General features: G+C 36.9%; 2 protein-coding genes across 2 annotated transcripts; both read right to left on the bottom strand.

Annotated features, from left to right (window-relative positions):
• Window positions 1–1,321: 1,321 nt before the first annotated feature.
• On the bottom strand, window positions 1,322–6,063 carry LOC144429799 (ryncolin-1-like). Its single transcript, XM_078118008.1, has 6 exons — window positions 5,985–6,063; window positions 3,753–3,980; window positions 3,173–3,318; window positions 2,521–2,617; window positions 2,273–2,369; window positions 1,322–1,687 (listed from the first exon to the last, which is right to left on the bottom strand). Exons 1-6 carry the CDS (start codon window positions 6,061–6,063, stop codon window positions 1,369–1,371), a joined length of 966 nt encoding a protein of 321 aa, XP_077974134.1. The 3' UTR covers window positions 1,322–1,368.
• Window positions 6,064–8,131: 2,068 nt separating this feature from the next.
• Window positions 8,132–10,027, bottom strand: LOC144429800 (angiopoietin-4-like). The gene is made up of 5 exons (XM_078118009.1): window positions 10,009–10,027; window positions 9,641–9,865; window positions 9,061–9,206; window positions 8,409–8,505; window positions 8,132–8,259 (listed from the first exon to the last, which is right to left on the bottom strand). Exons 1-5 carry the CDS (start codon window positions 10,025–10,027, stop codon window positions 8,132–8,134), a joined length of 615 nt encoding a protein of 204 aa, XP_077974135.1.
• Between the last annotated feature and the right edge of the window lie 8,258 nt (window positions 10,028–18,285).

An 18,285-nucleotide genomic window follows, 5' to 3' on the forward strand; every position in this document is an offset into this window, starting at 1 on the left:
CATTTTGAAATGAACATAATACATTTCGACTGGGTTTTCCACATTGCGATTTTTTTAAAATCAATTTCTGCTCGCTCGAATGGAATGAAAAACGAATTGCGGTATTTTTTAAATGCATCTTAATTTTGTATATGACTTCCAGTAGAATATTATGCAATCTTAATACTACTGCCGGAGACAAAGTTAGACGAAAATCGTTCCACAATGCCAAATAACCTTCATCATATAATGTTTAAAAACTCGACCTTTATGCAGTAGTTGCACAAAAGTTTTGGTTGTTGATCTTGTGACATGCTTTGTTTGCAGAAGCTTGCTGTTAAGGAATTGTAAAGTCATAGACATAGATAATAAATTAGACTCGGGCGTATAGGCTTCACAACGCAAAGGGATGAAAAATGACTCGCACATACTAAATTAATTCAAAAACTCGTATCGCGGGATGCACATAATCCAAACTGGCACTTCTCAACGGGTCGCACAATTTTTCTTTGAGGGCCGCAATTGGCCCGCGGCACACTCCTGCAGTAGATAATCGGAAATATATAGATCACAGAATTCATTGCAACACTGGCACTAAGTCAAAATTTTTCAGTATCCGAGCCGCCTATTCGTTGAAGTAGTAGGTAAAAATGTTCAGTAAAAACACTCGTGGCAGCATTATATCACTCAAACCATATATATATTCGGGGATATGGTATACGCATGTCCAAGACAACAATTTGCTTATACAAGAATTTAATATTTATGTTTCACGCATCAGAAGAAAGAGAACCAGCTTGAATATATGTCAGCGATTGACGAAGTGTGCCGCTATCTTTTCTATAAGCCATAATCATATCGTTTTTTTAAAATGCTAATTTGAGCATATATGAGAAGAACATGGGTGTCCTGAAATCATAAGATAGAAACTTTGAACCGCTTAAATCTTTACGATAGCTGAAACAACTTTACAAACAATTCTGGAGTATGATATCGAAACATGCATCCACACAAATACCAAATCATGCTTTCTTTTTTGACGGCTTTTGATAGCAATGGACATGCAGAAATGCGGATAGTTATTTGACTCCTACCCGGGTGATGTATATGCATTCAATTTTAAGACTTCAATATTCATTAGTTAGAATAGTCACCATCTTTGTAATTAAGTTACCAATTCAAACCGATATAGATATGAAATTACCTAATTCATATGCCCTTGCTTAAACTGCTACAATCTCACAGTTTCAGAGTTGATTTGAAGCAACTTTCATGATAAAATCCTGAAAAATTTTAGATGTTTTCTCTAGCAATCATATTTCGCCTCAAGTGAACTGTTTACTGATGTTGGGAATTCATTCGATTCTGATTAATAATAACAAATTCATGCTAATTTAGCGTAATCTTCATTTCAACATATTTGAGGGAATAAGAAGACCCACCCCAAAGTGACCAAGATACCCCATTGTTTCCAGGTCCTGACGAACTTTTGTAATATTTTCCATTCAGATTTGCATGATAACAACTGCTATACCACCATGCTCCGTGAAATTCCACAGCGCAGTTACTACTGTCGCGTTCATCATTATCTCTATCAAGGGTAGTGAATGGTTTAGCGTTGTGATAACTCATCCCATCGTTTGCATTTCCGGAGTATCCCGATACAGTGAGACGATAATTTGAATCTTCGTCTCCAATTCGGAAGGTACTGAACATATTAAAAATATAAAATAATAAATTTTGCAAAAAATGTTTATGTTTGCCAATCAGGTCATCAATATAAATAATATCGTCACACTGATAACAAAATTGAGTAAGTTATTTTTATCGGTTTTGAAGAAAATATAAAAAAAAATTCCTTAATTATGCCATTAAGAGCAAATAATTTCCCATAGTTCATTTTAGCCACAGTCGGATCTAAATTCATTTGTATGACGCCGGCCCGTAACGTCATAGGACATACGTATTTTTGCAACTTGAATACATTCATCAGTTCTGACAACCAAACATTCGGAAAATTTGCGTAATTCAAAATATCTACGATCTTCAATTCCAAAACAGTTTCTTTGTTTTAAAAACATAACTTTTATTTCCTGAAATATATACTTTATCAATAAAACGCGCTTTGCACATCCACCGAAAATAAGACTTATACTATATTTGAATACCTATATATTGAAGCATACACCAAAAATCAAGAGTTACGATATCGGAAGTGAGTGAATATTAAATATGCTTTGCGCACATGTTCAGAAGTGAAAAATAATATTCTTGAGATAAAATAACATGAGACCTGTAAGCTGCATATCTTCTTTCGCCTTCCCAGTTTAAAAGATCAATTCGTAAACTATAGCTTTTTCCTGAAGTCATTTTGTGGAGCTTATTTAGACCTGATAAAAAAAATACCAAATTTAAAAAATACCTTAAAAAACAATGGTTAAAATTTAAGCATACAAATATTTTTTTCATACAATAACTTGGTTTATGCCAATTTTATTATGATATTTCAGGCATAAAATGTTTACAAAATAGGATTTTTACCCAGCCATAACTCTCCATCAGGATTTCCGAAGCCATTTTTGTAATCCTCCCATCCTCTGTTAAAATCGACACTTCCATCCATTCTACGTTGAATAATCTTCGAGAAAATATGGAAAAAGTTTATTTTTTCAATAAAAACACAAAAATTGTCATATCATAAAACATTAGTTAAAATAACTAATTATAATGAATTTAAAAAATTAATTTTGTAACAGCTATTTTTTGTATATCAGATGTAATTAATGGCCATATACATCTCAGCCATATTTTTTGTTTTCCGCAATAGCTAAGTAAGAGATTCTGGGCTCCTTCAATCATCAATGACGCGCCTTACCTAATTCAATTAAAAAAAAAGTCGAAATTTTTAGTTAAAGAAATTTCACATGTAAATTAAATCTGATCTCGAGATTCGCGTTAATTTAAGGATGAGAGGTCTAGCTAGCACAAGCTTTTTATCGTTTGTTATTGTACATAATCTTGAATGGCTATCGAACAAATTGTTTTTCATGATGTTATGAAATTTGATTTCATAGTCAATATCAAGTAGTTACACAAACGTAAGTCCACTTTTCAAACCGAGGTTTCAGTTTTTTCCTAAAGTTAGTTTGGAGGAGCATGTTCAAACAATTAGCAAATAATTTAATATTCTTACTGTCCATGCGTTCGATTCATCAAAAATGCAATTAACACTTGCAATCTCTCCATATAACGTAATATCAATTGTTGCTTTTTCAGCGGCAACTCTTCTTCCAAGTCGATATTCCGAGCAATCCGCAGGCAGTAATCGTTTTACGTTTTCTGTACATATTTTAGTATCAACATTTATTGCCAGCTCATTCATTTCGAGTCGCTTGCTACCAGCGACGAAGCTTCATGTTACACGCAATGGGAACTACTGCACAATATTATGAATTGATTTATATTGCTTTAATTGCATAATTACCGAAATTATACATATTTATTATGTAATATTGTTCACTTTTGGGAACGGAAGTATTAGTCTAAATAACTGAAGTCATAAAGTGATTTAAACAATTTAGTAATTCTGAGCAAAAAAAAAGCTAATTCGCTCTTCAAGATGAAACATAAGATCGAGAGTAAACCAGAAAAACTTCAAATGTTAACTTGTTTTCGAAAGTTTGGAGAGCTCAGTTTGGAAAGCTTGTTGAATCATTAACACCTATAGTTCACAATAAAATCGTATGCTTGTCGAAATTGTACACGATACCAACGTTGCAATTGGCTATTATTTCCTTTCAATTCATCAAATTGCAATTGAAGTTGGCTATTATTTTTATTCAATTCGTCGAATTGCAGTTGGTATTGGCGATCGTTTCCGTTCAATTTATCAAATTGCATTTGTAATTTTGACAGTTCAGATCTCAAATGCGTCACTTCCTCTTCATCGACGATATGGCATTGACAGGGATCTCCATTTCGACCTCGTTGACCCTTTTGACCTGTCAATAGGAGGGTGGTAATAAGCAATAAGAGTAGACAGTTTTTGAGAGGTCGTAAAAGTAATTAAAATAAAAATATTCGTGAAGTTTTGATCTTTCCCGCCTTATTTTAAATATTGCATTTTTTATTTTGGATATTTACGTTCCATCCACGTAAACATATTGGATAAAACTTACTTTCTCCTTACTGTTATTCGAAGCTTATTGTTAGCTAGTTACTTTTAAGGTGGGGCGCGAGACTTGACAAATTCAAGAAAGGGGCGCGGTTTAAAAAGTTTATGAACCACTGTAGTAGAGTATTCGGCAGCTATCGTAAAGTTTTATGGGGGTTCAAAGTTTTTAACCCATGCCATGGTATCTCAGAACACCCATACACCCATTGTCTTCTCATATATGTCAAAAATTTGGCATTTTTATAAAATGATATGAAAATGACTCAGAGCAAAGATAGCGGCACAATTTGTTAATCGCTAACATGTACTCGCTGGTCCTCTTTCTTCATACATAAATATGATGTGATGCATAAAAATGAAATTCGTATACAAGTTGAAAGTTATTTTGAAAAAGGCATGTCCAACCTTTTTAGTGCCGCGGGTCACTTTCACACGAGGAAATTCATTTCGGGCCGCAAACCTAAATATATATATATATACATACCAGTTTTTACGTTGGAATTTAAGCGTCGCTGAAGCAAACGCTTTTATTGCACAAATCTATTTTGAATATCTCAACACAATATACACGTATTTTTACGCAGTGACCTCATTTCATAAGTTTTATTTAACGCAAAAAAGCCAGTAGCAAAGATATTGTACGGTACACTTTTTTATTTTACGATGGCGATGAGGATGATCGAAGCCTACACGAAAGATAATATCTGGGTTGCAAATTTATTCCTATAATTTTCCTCGACCAATGATAGCACAATAGCTTTCGATTTTGTTGAGCAAAACGCGCGGTCCTTCGAGAAATAAAAAACATCGATGTCGACCAGATACATGTGATGACGCTAGTTTGAACGATGAGGTATAATTATTTTAATAATAATTTACTTATTTTTGTTATTGGAGGTGTTAAATTTGTGGGGGACGTCAGGTTATGTTTGGTTTATTCAATTTCGAAAACTACTGAGCGGGCCACTCGGAACTTTTCTGCCGGCCACTTGTGGCCCACGGGCTACGGATTGGGCGACCCTGTTTTAAACAGTAAATTGCGCATAACAATCGCATAACAAAAATAATCAAAAAATTTATATCTAGTTCGCAAATTTTTTTTCTTCGTCATGCGTATACCGTCTCGCCGAATATATCGTTTGAATTATATAATGCTGCCACGAGTGTTTTTTCTGAACAATATTTTTACCTACTACGGCGTATATGAAGCTTGCCATGGATACTGAAAATTATTGACCTAGGGCTAGATATTAGAATTCTGTTATCTTTACTTTTCCGATTATATACTGCAAGGGTGTGCAACCTGCGGGCCGCGGGCCAAATGCGGCACTCAAAGAAAATTTGTGCCAGTTTTGAGAATGATGTGCGTGCCGCGAAACGAGTTTTTGAATTAATTCAGTACGTGCAAGTAATTTCAATCCCTTTGCGTTGCGAATTCTATTCCCGAGTCCAATTTTTTATCAATGCCTATGACTTTACAATGCTTTAACAGCTAGCGTGTATAAAAACAACGCATGTCACAAGATCAATAAATAAAACTTTTGTGTCCCCAACTACTAGAAAGCCTAGGATATATAAATGCGCGGCCCGCGTTTACACCCAAGTATTTGTATCTGTAAATTTGAAAAAAAAAAAAAAATAGCAAATTGAAAAACCCAGTTGAAATTTATCACGTTTATTTCAAAATGTATTGTACAAGTATTTTCAAAAAAGGCATTTTCCAATGTTCTGCCAAATTATTCATGTCAGTCCATTCACACCGGGAAATGGAGAACACACGTTTACTTTGATAGAAAATCATTCCTATATAATTGCGATTCCATTTTCTTACCAACAGGGCCAATTTTTCCCGGTCTTCCTTGTTGTACTCTTGTACTAGCGATCCCTTGGGAGGAAGCCGTAGTTGCCATATTTTCAGGTTTACATAAACTTATAGTGGTGGTGGTTGTACAGCTGAATGGTGGAGATAAATTCACACCTTTGACGTCTTGCGACAATACCAATGATGCAACTATGCTGATTATAAACGTGTATAGAACCAGCATATTCATTTTATAGATTGTCTGCAAGTAATAAAATAATTATTACCAAAATTTAATGATCTAGATATAACGGATTCCCGAGGTCCTGAATTAGCTAACCCTCACTGATATATTATGAAAAGCTTTCACAATAAACACAGCCTTTTCGCTAAAACTAAACTACACATTTTTCAAATCAAATGATTCGTTCACGCTGAACTTTCATTTAAATAAGCGTATCATTTTTTTACTAAATTCTTTATAAAATATTCCAAGAAATTTGGGAAAAAAATCCTTGCTCTCGAAAATAGCATAGAATCAACTGTTTCTCTTTGGTATATACTACATTCATATATTCTATGTTTTCAAAAAAAAAAAATTAAGAAAAAGGTTCTCCACAAAGAAATGGCAACTAAAGCGCTGTGTCGAGTAAGGAAAATAGGAAGTCGTTGGTCGCAAATTAATAGGTGTTTTGCAATAAACAAAAATCATAGTTTTAAAGCAGGGGTCGGCAAACTGCGATCCTCGGGCCGAATGCGGCCCATGAACTATTTTTTTTGCGCCCCTCGAACGACTCGACTTTAAATGCATAAAACAAGAATTAATCTTAAATTTATCATTGCCTCCACACGGAATTATGTGATAACAAGTGCTGACGTACGGCGTTTGTTTTGTAATAAGTAGAGTCAGTTCTATATCATTCACTTGTAAACGCCGGATATGTTGAACCTCATTACGAAACATGTCATTGCAAATACGAAATTCGACCCGGGGCTGGCCGACTGATCGTATGTGCGTCAGTGCAAAATGTAAAATGTGCATATTTGTAAGCACATATTGTTGATAGTAGCTTTACTCAAAATGCATTACACTAAGAATAAATTTCGAACTCGCTTGTCAGATCGTCATTTGGATGACGTATCGATCGATGGGCAAAGAAGTTGCCATTTGATTTTTACGCTTTAGCCATGACACAGAAACAACTTCATCATTCACATTGATAATAAGTAAATAAAAACACTGTATTGTTTGATAATATATTAAAAAGAGCCACATACACGTCTCATTGTGGTAGGCTTTTAACACAGCAATAGAAAGTAGAAAGTGCGCCATAATTTGGAGTTTAATGTGGCGATTGTTCGCAGGCAAAAATACCTGGGGCCACACGCTACCAGAAATGTATATATTTGGCCCGCAAGTACATAAAGTTTGCCGACCACTGTTTTAAAGTTTTTTTTTTTATCAATTTCTCGAAGCGTAAATTTGAAATGCATCGGTTGAAATAATTTTCGATTGCAAAACAATTGTCGCATTGCGTCTCCGTTCCACAGCAAGCACTTCACCTCTATGTTTGCAAATCTTCGGAAGGTAGTGAACATGTTAAAAATATAAAATAATAATTTGTACAAAAATTGTTTTATGTTCACCAATTACGCCATCAATATTATATCGTCACGCTAATAACAAAATTGCGTAAGTCATTTTTAATTTTAAGAAAAACATAAAAAAAATTCTTGAAGATATTGTTATGCCATTAAGAGTAAATAATTTCCTATAGCTCAATTTTTTAGCCGTAGCCGGATCTAAATTATTTTGTATGACGTCAGTCCGTGACGTCATAGGACCGACGCAAATTTCCAACTTGACTATATCCATCTATCCTAAAAACCAAACATTCGGAAATTGTATGTCATGTACAATATTCACGATCTCTAATTCAGAAATAGCTTATTTGTTTTAATAAAATAATTTATATTTCCTGAAATACATACTTTATCAATATGACGCGCTTTGCACACGCACCGATAACACGACTTATATTATACTTAAATAAATAACTATCTATTGAAGCATATACCGAATATCAAGTGTCACCGGGGGTAAGCGAATATTTAATATGTTTTGCGTGCATGTTCAGTCATGAAAAAACAGTTCAGATACACACGATTTATATACCTTATTTTATTAATAATAAAATAGCATGAGACCTGTAAGCTGCATATCTTCTTTCTCCTTCCCAGTTTAAAAGATCAATTCGTAAACTATAGCTTTTTCTTGAAGTCATTTTGTGGAGCTTATCTAGACCTGATAAAAAAATACCAAATTTAAAAAATACAATAAAAAACAATAGTTAAACTTCAAGCATTCAAATATTTTTTTCATACAATAATTGTTTTATGCCAATTTTATTATGATATTTCGGGCATAAAATGTTTACAAAATAAGATTTTTACCCAGCCATAACTCTCCATCAGGATTTCCAAAGCCATTTTTGTAATCCTCCCATCCTCTGTAAAAATCGACACTTCCATCCATTCTACGTTGAATAACCTTCGAGAAAATATGGAAAGAGTTTATTTTTTGATAAAAACACAAAAATATTCATATCATAAAACATTAGTTAAAATAACTGATTATAATGGATTTAAAAAATGAATTTTGTAACAGCTATTTTTTGTATATCAGATGTAATTAATGGCATATATACATCTCAGCCATATTTTTTGTTTTCCGCAATAGCTAAGTAGGAGATTCTGGGCTCCTTCAATCATCAATGACGCGCCTTACCTAATTCAATTCGAAAAAAAGTCGAAATTTTCAGTTAAAGAAATTTCACATGTAAATTAAATCTGATCTCGAGATTCGCGTTAATTTAAGGATGAGAGGTCTAGCTAGCAAAAGCTTTTTGTCGTTTGTTATTGTACATTATCTTGAATGGCTATCGAACAAATTTTTTTTTATGATGTTATGAAAATTGATTTCATAGTCAATATCAAGTAGTTACACAAACGTAAGTCCACTTTTCAAACCGAGGTTTCAGTTTTTTCCTAAAGTTAGTTTGGAGGAGCATGTTCAAACAATTAGCAAATAATTTAATATTCTTACTGTCCATGCGTTCGATTCATCAAAAATGCAATTAACACTTGCAATCTCTCCATATAACGTAATATCAATTGTTGCTTTTTCAGCGGCAACTCTTCTTCCAAGTCGATATTCCGAGCAATCCGCAGGCAGTAATCGTTTTACGTTTTCTGTACATATTTTAGTATCAACATTTATTGCCAGCTCATTCATTTCGAGTCGCTTGCTACCAGCGATGAAGCTTCATGTTACACGCAATGGAAACTACTGCACAATATTATAAATTGATTTATATTGCTTTAATTGCATAATTACCGAAATTATACATATTTATTATGTAATATTGTTCACTTTTGGGAACGGAAGTATTAGTCTAAATAACTGAAGTCATAAAGTGATTTGAACAATTTAGTAATTCTGAGCAAAAAAAAAGCTAATTCGCTCTTCAAGATGAAACATAAGATCGAGAGTAAACCAGAAAAACTTCAAATGTTAACTTGTTTTCGAAAGTTTGGAAAGCTCAGTTTGGAAAGCTTGTTAAATCATTAACACCTAGAGTTCACAATAAAATCGTATGCTTGTCGAAATTGTACACGATACCTACGTTGCAATTGGCTATTATTTCCTTTCAATTCATCAAATTGCAATTGAAGTTGGCTATTATTTCTATTCAATTCGTCGAGCAGTTGGTATTGGCGATCATTTCCGTTCAATTTATCAAATTGCCTTTGTAATTTTGACAGTTCAGATCTCAAATGCGTCACTTCCTCTTCATCGAAGATATTGCATTGACAGGGATCTCCCTTTAGACCTCGTTGACCCTTTTGACCTGTCAATAAGAGGGCGGTAATAAGCAATAAGAGTAGACAGTTTTTGAGAGGTCGTAAAAGTAATTAAAATTAAAATATTCGTCAAGTTTTGATCTTGCCCGCCTTATTTTAGATATTTGCATTTTTTATTTTGGATATTTACGTTCCATCCACGTAAACATATTGGATAAAACATACTTTCTCCTTATTGTTATTCGAAACTTATTGTTAGCTAGTTACTTTTAAGGTGGGGCGCCAGACTTGACAAATTCGAAAAAGGAGCGCGGTTTAAAAAGTTTATGAACCACTGTAGTAGAGTATTGGGCAGCTATCGTGAAGTTTTAAGAGGTTCAAAGTTTTTAATCCATGATATCTCAGAACACCCATACACCCATTGTCTTCTCATATATGTCAAAAATTTGGCATTTTCATAAAATCATATGAAAATGACTCAGAGACCAAAGATAGCGGCACACTTTGTTAATTGCTAACATGTACTCGCTGGTCCTCTTTCTTCATACATAAATATGATGTGATGCATAAAAATGAAATTCGTATACAAGTTGAGAGTTATTTTAAATAAGGCATGTCCAACCTTTTTAGTGCCGCGGGTCACTTTCACACGAGGAAATTCATTTCGGGCCGCAAACCTAAATACATATATATATACATAAGAGTTTTTACGTTGGAATTTAAGCGTCGCTGAAGCAAACGCTTTGATTGCACAAAGCTATTGTGAATATCTGAACACAATACGCACGCATTTTTACGCAGTGACTTTATTTCATAAGTTTTATTTAACGCAAAAAAGCCAGTAGCAAAGATATTGTACGGTACACTTTTTTATTTTACGATGGCGATGAGGATGATCGAAGCCTACACGAAAGATAATATCTGGGTTGCAAATTTATTCCTATAATTTTCCTCGACCAATGATAGCACAATAGCTTTCGATTTTGTTGAGCAAAACGCGCGGTCCTTCGAGAAATAAAAAACATCGATGTCGACCAGATACATGTGATGACGCTAGTTTGAACGATGAGGTCTCTGTGAATGGATAAAACAGCCAAGGAATTTAATCTATCTTGCTTCATTGTGTTTCTGAGATACGTTTTAATACGCTTCAGCGTGCTGAATGTTCGCTCTGCGTCGGCGGAAGAAATAGGCGTCGTCAAAATGATGTCCAGAAATTTTGCATACGCCGCAAAGGTAGTTACTAGAGTGTTACCTATGAGGAACCCATAGAGCGCGCAAGTTGAAGTGATGTTCAAAAAAGTTTGATTGGTGTATATACATCGCAATTCATTTTTCAATTTACCAACGTTTATCATGTGGTAAAATTTGGAGACAGTAGCCAACAAATGGATGGGAAATTGACGTGCAAATTTTGAAAATTTTTGGGGTTCATCAAAGAGAACGCGGCAAGGTGTTCAGTGCGCAGACGATCGCCTATTTGATTCACCAGAATGTCACAGTATTCCTTTGCAGACAAAATCAAACGCTGCGTTGTTTGCCCGCGGCGTAAAGAAGCACTCCATGTGTCGTCGTATTTTATTGTTTCCCGGATACGAGATACAGCATCGCAGAAGTCTGAAATACACGACTGCACATACGCTCCATCCATTAGCCTTGACTGCAATGCACCGTATAATACATCCACGTAATAGAATATTGTGGAGAAAAAAGCGAGCAAAAATGATAACTCACCATCTTCTAGCAGACGCTTTAGACCTGTCGCCTCCCTCACAGAGAGTTCGTCCCAAACCGGAGAGCTCTGAATGCCATTGAAACACTCAATGAGCTCAGACCTAATTTCGGACACGCCCTGCACCACGCGTGATTGGAAGTTCCAACGTGTTGGTGCACAAGCTGGGAGACGGCGGCTACATATCTTGCGAAGGAGGTCAGAGCGCTTCGGCGAAACGGAAAAAAATGAAGAAAACCCCGAAACATTTGCAAAAAATATACGGACGAGAGGGGTATCAAGACACATATTTTTAATAACGAGGTTAAATTGGTGTGCATAACAATGTAAAAAATGCGCATGAGGAAAATCTTCTTTTATATAAACTTGAACACCATGTTTCGACCCACTCATGACTGCCGCGCCGTCATAAGTTTGAGCTATCAATTTTGACTTCGCGTAGTAAGGCTGTAACACTTCTTTCAATACAGCCGATATCCCGCAAGCCGTGCGATCAACGATTGGTACAAAGCTGTGAAATCTCTCGGTAGGTTTACCATCTTTCACAAACCGAAAAATCACAGCCAGTGGGAAACGCACGTGATGTCAGTTGTCTCGTCAGACTGAATCGAAAGGAACTGGCAATTCTCAATTTCCAGAGCCAAATGTTGTAAAAAATTTTATACATTGAGTCGAGCAAATCATTTTGGATATCCTTAGATGTCCCTTTCGAAACAGTTGCGGCATCAAGATGATCTCTCAATACTGTATCTAGGGATGCGGTGTATTCCACGATATCCAAAAATATCCCTCTATTAGAAGAGCCAGCCCGTTCATCGTGCCCACGGAGGGACAGCTCGTGACAACCAATGAACTTCAAACCATCTATCAATCGACCGATAACATGACGGTTTTTCTCGACGTTTTGGTTGTGCCGACGAATAGAAACCGCGCGTCCTCCATCCAACTGTGCTGCAAGCCTGCAATATTAACATTGCCGAATGTTCGGTATTTTACTGCATTGTCCAGATGCTCCATAGAAGATTGATGATCCCTGGCACGCTCGGAAAGATGTTTAAGATCTCTAAAACCAAATTTACACCAACGTGAGTCACGGGCGGTAGCAAAAAGTAGGCAATAAAAACAAAAAAGTGCATTTTTGTCCTCGCTGTAACACAACCATTCGTGTTTTTTATACCAAGTTTCTGCGCAGAATGTACGCCGACGCTTTCCTCCGTCATGGGATTGTTCCAGTGAACAATTTTTTGGTTGATAAGGCCCAAGACGTCGTACCTCTAATTTTTGTTCCAGCGGCAGCTGCGAAAACGGAGTGGGAAGTAGTGCATCAACCTTATTCATTATGAGGTCTAAGGCTAAGAAATGCAAAGCCGGAAAGAAGTGAGGAGCTCTCTAACTGATTCAAATAGCGAAACAAGCGACAAAAACGAAGGCGAGGAAACTATCAACTCTTCAAGCAACCAACGAACGAGAAGGAATGCGTGGATATGTTAACACGTTGTTGTAAGAAACGTCGGCATTGTGTCGTCATAATTCCGGGGCTAGCCCCGATCGGCCCCGATGATTTGGTAAAAGAAACAGAAAACAAACGAGACAAACGCGGCGAGTGGAAGATAAAAGAGAAAATACGATATACAATGAGCGACCGGGGCAAAATCGGCGTCGCCCCTTCGACGTTCGGCGAAGGCTTTGCGAGCGAAAAATGAACCATGTCGGGAGAATATGGCTAGTGTAGACAGTCTGTGCAACCGATATTGAGGTATTTTTCGAATATTTTTTATTATACCAAAAAAACAACCGGGGCATTGCCCCGGTTGGCCCTATTGACGCGCCGCCACTGCTTGCATTATCATACGCCTACAAATCCGTCAACCTAATAGAGCAAGAATCTCGCGTCGTAGCTCAAACTAATACCCAAAGTGAAATCAAATATGAACACTGATTAGCGGAAGACATATATATTGTTGAATATTGTTAGTATAACCAGGCCCGGGGACTAATGCCATCATGGGCGGATTATGCCCCTTTGGTGCCCCAATCACTAAAGACTTTGGTGCCCCTTATGTGTAATTTAATTATTAAAACAATAAAATACATGAGTGTATTATCCATTAAAAATAGTCACAACTAACAGTAAATAAAACAACCTTTACAAACATTTTCAGGTGTTAACTGTTATATATAGCCTAGTAGCGGCGCGTCAATAGGGCCAACCGGGGCAATGCCCCGGTTGTTTTTTTGGTATAATAAAAAATATTCGAAAAATACCTCAATATCGGTTGCACAGACTGTCTACACTAGCCATATTCTCCCGACATGGTTCATTTTTTCGCTTGCAAAGCCTTCGCCGAACGTCGACGGGGCGACGCCGATTTTGCCCCGGTTGCTCATTGTATATCGTATTCTCTCTTTTATCTTCCACTCGCCGCGTTTGTCTCGTTTGTTTTCTGTTTCTTTTACTAAATCATCGGGGCTAGCCCCGAAATTATGACGACACAAAGCCGACGTTTCTTACAACAACGTGTTGACATTTTCACGCACTCCTTCTCGTTCGTTGGTTGCTTGAAGAGTTGATAGTTTCCTCGCCTTCGTTTTTGTCGCTTGTTTCGCTATTTGAATCAGTTAGAGACCTTTAGTCCATTTGCTTTCGATTTTCCACATTCATTTTGAGCTCCTCACTTCTTTCCGGCTTCGCATTTCTTAGCCTTAGACCTCATAATGAATAAGGTTGATGCACTACTTCGCACTCCGTTTTCGCAGCTGCCGCTGGAACAAAAATTAGAGGTACAACGTCTTGGGCCTTATCAACCAAAAAATTGTTCACTGGGACAATCCCATGACGAAGGAAAGCGTCGGCGAACATTCTGCGCAGAAACATCTGGACAATGCAGTAAAATACCGAATATTCGGCAATGTTAATATTGCAGCACAGTTGGATGAAGGACGCGCGGTTTCTATTCGTCGGCACAACCAAAACGTCGAGAAAAACCGCCATGTTCTCGGTCGATTGATAGATGTTTTGAAGTTCATTGGTTGTCACGAGCTGTCCCTCCGTGGGCACGATGAAAGGGCTGGCTCTTCTAATAGAGGGGTATTTTTGGATATGGTGGAATACACCGCATCCCTAGATACAGTATTGAGAGATCATCTTGATGCCGCAACTGTTTCGAAAGGGACATCTAAGGATATCCAAAATGATTTGCTCGACTCAATGTATAAAATTTATTTACAACATTTGGCTCTGGAAATTGAGAATTGCCAGTTCCTTTCGATTCAGTCTGACGAGACAACTGACATCACGTGCGTTTCCCAACTGGCTGTGATTTTTCGGTTTGTGAAAGATGGTAAACCTACCGAGAGATTTCACAGCTTTGTACCTTCGTTTGATTTTGTCTGCAAAGGAATGCTGTGACATTCTGGTGAATCAAATAGGCGATCGTCTGTGCACTGAACACCTTGCCGCGTTCTCTTTGATGAACCCCAAAAATTTTTCAAAATTTGCACGTCAATTTCCCATCCATTTGTTGGCTACTGTCTCCAAATTTTACCCCATGATAAACGTGGGTAAGTTGGAAAATGAATTGCGATGTATATACACCAATCAAACGTTTTTGAACATCTTATCAACTTGAGCGCTCTATGGGTTCCTCATAGATAACACTCTAGTAACTACCTTTGCGGCGTCTGCAAAATTTCTGGACATCATTTTGACGACGCCTATTTCTTCCGCCGACGCAGAGCGAACATTCAGCATGCTGAAGCGTATTAAAACGTATCTCAGAAACACAATGAAGCAAGATAGATTAAATTCCTTGGCTGTTTTATCCATTCACAGAGACGTTATTTCTGGTATGCATGACTTTAATCAGCGCGTTATTGAGCATTTTGCTTCCAAGAAACCGCGGCGTGTTGCATATATGTTCAAGCGGTAGAAGTCTAGCAGCATATATATCTATGAGTGAGCGACGCATGTCCTTATCTTTGCATTACCTTTCCTTTCTTCATAGTAACGTTTTAAACCTTATTTTAGGTTTTGTCTGCTTTCCCGAAGTATCTGTTAATATGTCATTGTATTTATCTGGGTAAATATTGCCTTTCCTTTTGAAAGAGGTTTCAAAATAAACTATGTCTATATTTATTAATCCCTTGACTTGCACCGGTTTTAAAGACACTTTCTTATCGTTAAAAATTGTCGCTTTTGCCGATTGGTTGTTACCGTTGGAATGATTTTTATACTCATAAAATGATGGGAGAACTTACAGCGCTCATCCTGTCCCCGTAGATGGGGGTGGCTTGGTCGCGCAGTAGCTTGCCCCGGTTGTCAAAATGACCACGCGCCGCCACTGAATTATAGCCGATATATATATCGGCAAACACGCATTATCGGCCGATATATCAGTTGAGCTCTAATCCCAAGGGTGTGTGACAATAAAGATTCATGCCTCCAGTCTCAACCTGAATCGAAATACCAAAGAATACAAGTCACAACTGTAGTTTGAAATTTTACCGTTACCCAGTAGTCTACCTTAGGGTGGTTCAAGGTTGCTAGGTTGAAGAACCGCAAAAACTTTTGAGGAGATCTCGCGGGCTGCAAGTCGGAGAAAACCCAAAAGTGATCGAAATATCGCGAGTTTACTTACTTTAATTTTAATAAACGACGAGGGTTTATCGTTCTAATCAGACTATTATTATGTTGCATGGGTTGCGTTCTTTTTGAGAAGATATATAAAGTTGTATTTTCCGCATCTCGCGTTTAATGTCGCTTCAAATTATATTCTTTTGTGACAGATATTACTTGAAATCACACCAGACACTGTATGATGAGCAAGGAAATACGATGTAACCTTTTTCGTGACACTCATTTTATTACGAATTGTTATATTTGAGTAATTTCAAAACTTGGAGCGTGAGCAAGCTTGGTGCCATTGTCAAATAACAACCAAGTCCGTCTAAGTTGGTATTTCGGGAGCTAGCTAAAAAGAAAAATGGATTGCATGGAGTTAAGTCGGCTCTGCGTTTCGTCACTCCTGTCACGTGGCCCACGCTTGAAAACAGAGGAGTGTATTTACTAAAATAAAGGCACAAAGCGTTAGAAAAAAGGGTTTGAATCTCGGGATCCCAACCCCAGTTGGAATAGCTGAAAAAAACTTAAACATCTTCTGCTATTTAATACAAATATACGCTAAAATTGTTCTGTGGGCCCCAATTTGTCGAGGTGGACTCCAATAGGTCTCCGATGCTCCCCATCCACTGTGGAATTCCTCAAGGTTCTGTTTTGGGCCCGCTTGGTTTCCTGGTCGCAATAAATGATCTGTCGTCCTGCTCCAATTTCTTAACCAAACTTTTCGCCGATGATGTCTGTTTGCTTTACAGGTCAAAAGATTTGAATACGCTCCAAGACAAAGTGAAGCTGTTAAAGCATATTGTAAATGGGATTGGAAGAGAGCAAAATATACAGTTCGCAAGGTTGCATCATGTACATAATGCCTGAGCTTCCCCAGAATCCCTACCGCACAATCCCCTTGCAGTTGGGTTTTTGGATCTGTTAATCAATGATTTCGTATCAAGTTTTGATATGCTTTTTCTTACTTATCGTTATTTAATATATTGATATAACCGTATAACTTGCCTCACACATTTTCAACCATGTACCTATTGCTTTTATTTTAATAATTCCTTTCGTAAGACTAAGAGTACCTATGAGTCATCATAAGAACATATAGGTGGAGCTAAATACTCATGGAGCACAAAATCCTATTTATTACTGCTGTTGATCAATGATATTTAAATCGTCTTCTATTTGATTGATTAAATATTTTTTTGGAACCGGTTTGGCTATGTATTACTTACGCCAGGTTGGTTGGTGAGCTATCTAAATATTAACTCTCATTCTGCTTAATGAACTATTAGGTTTTTTTTTTTAATATTTCCTTATCTGTTATTCATGTTATCTTGCTTTTTAACTTATTGTATTGCTTTTGCGTTTACTTCTCAACTCTTCTTGGACTTAGTGATGACTCCAGCACCGGAAACCCTCGCCACTATATTACGGCAATTCTCTATATAAAGGTGAACAAAACAATGTCCTTGGTTATCGGCACCGTACTCTGTGCGGCCATATCTTTGAAATGTCGTTCCCATGGTTACCTTACTTGACGATGCTCGGAGTCAAGTGTTGTACGTATTTGGTTTGTCTTTCGCAGTCTACTTTTTCTTCATTATAAATTGTTTGACTTTTTCCTCCCTCCTGTTAATATTTCTGTTAGACTAATTCACGGGTGTCGCTGCACGTTAACCAGTTTTGGTTTCTCGAGATTTCTTTCGTCCTGAAATGTCGTATTTGAGTTCCATTATTATATTTATTTGCACAAAGTGTTTTTTTTCTGTATGGTGAAAAAATAAATTACTGATTACTGACCTCTTGTCCGGTTTACAGTCCGTGTGTGGAATAGTTAACTAATTTGTTCCCTTTTGCCAGCGATTACGTGAACCACCCTATCGATCGACCTATGCATAGGGTTACCATATTTTTTTGACTTTAAAGCGGGACGCCTCCTGTAACTTTACAGTTTCCGATTTTATTACGTAGAACTACATTTAAGCCATCCCGGCTGTCTTCATTGACCATAATATATATTGTCATCGAGAGTTCATGCGCATGATCTCTGTCTAAATATCGGGTTCACTTCGAAAAACAGGAAGGAATATACGCTAACGATACAAATGATCCGAATAGAT

This window comes from Styela clava, chromosome 11, assembly GCF_964204865.1.
Source record: "Styela clava chromosome 11, kaStyClav1.hap1.2, whole genome shotgun sequence".
Taxonomy (NCBI): Eukaryota; Metazoa; Chordata; class Ascidiacea; order Stolidobranchia; family Styelidae; genus Styela; species Styela clava.

Excerpts from the sequence above, each read along its gene's own strand:
- LOC144429799 (XM_078118008.1), bottom strand. The coding sequence starts at position 6,063 with ATGGCAACTACGGCTTCCTCCCAAGGGATCGCTAGTACAAGAGTACAA. Across the intron at positions 2,618-3,172 it reads ATGAATCGAACGCATGGACA|ATTATTCAACGTAGAATGGA; the intron begins GTAAGAATATTA and ends ATTTTCTCGAAG. Across the intron at positions 2,370-2,520 it reads TGATGGAGAGTTATGGCTGG|GTCTAAATAAGCTCCACAAA; the intron begins GTAAAAATCCTA and ends TTTTTTTATCAG.
- LOC144429800 (XM_078118009.1), bottom strand. Across the intron at positions 8,506-9,060 it reads ATGAATCGAACGCATGGACA|GTTATTCAACGTAGAATGGA; the intron begins GTAAGAATATTA and ends ATTTTCTCGAAG. Across the intron at positions 8,260-8,408 it reads TGATGGAGAGTTATGGCTGG|GTCTAGATAAGCTCCACAAA; the intron begins GTAAAAATCTTA and ends TTTTTTTATCAG.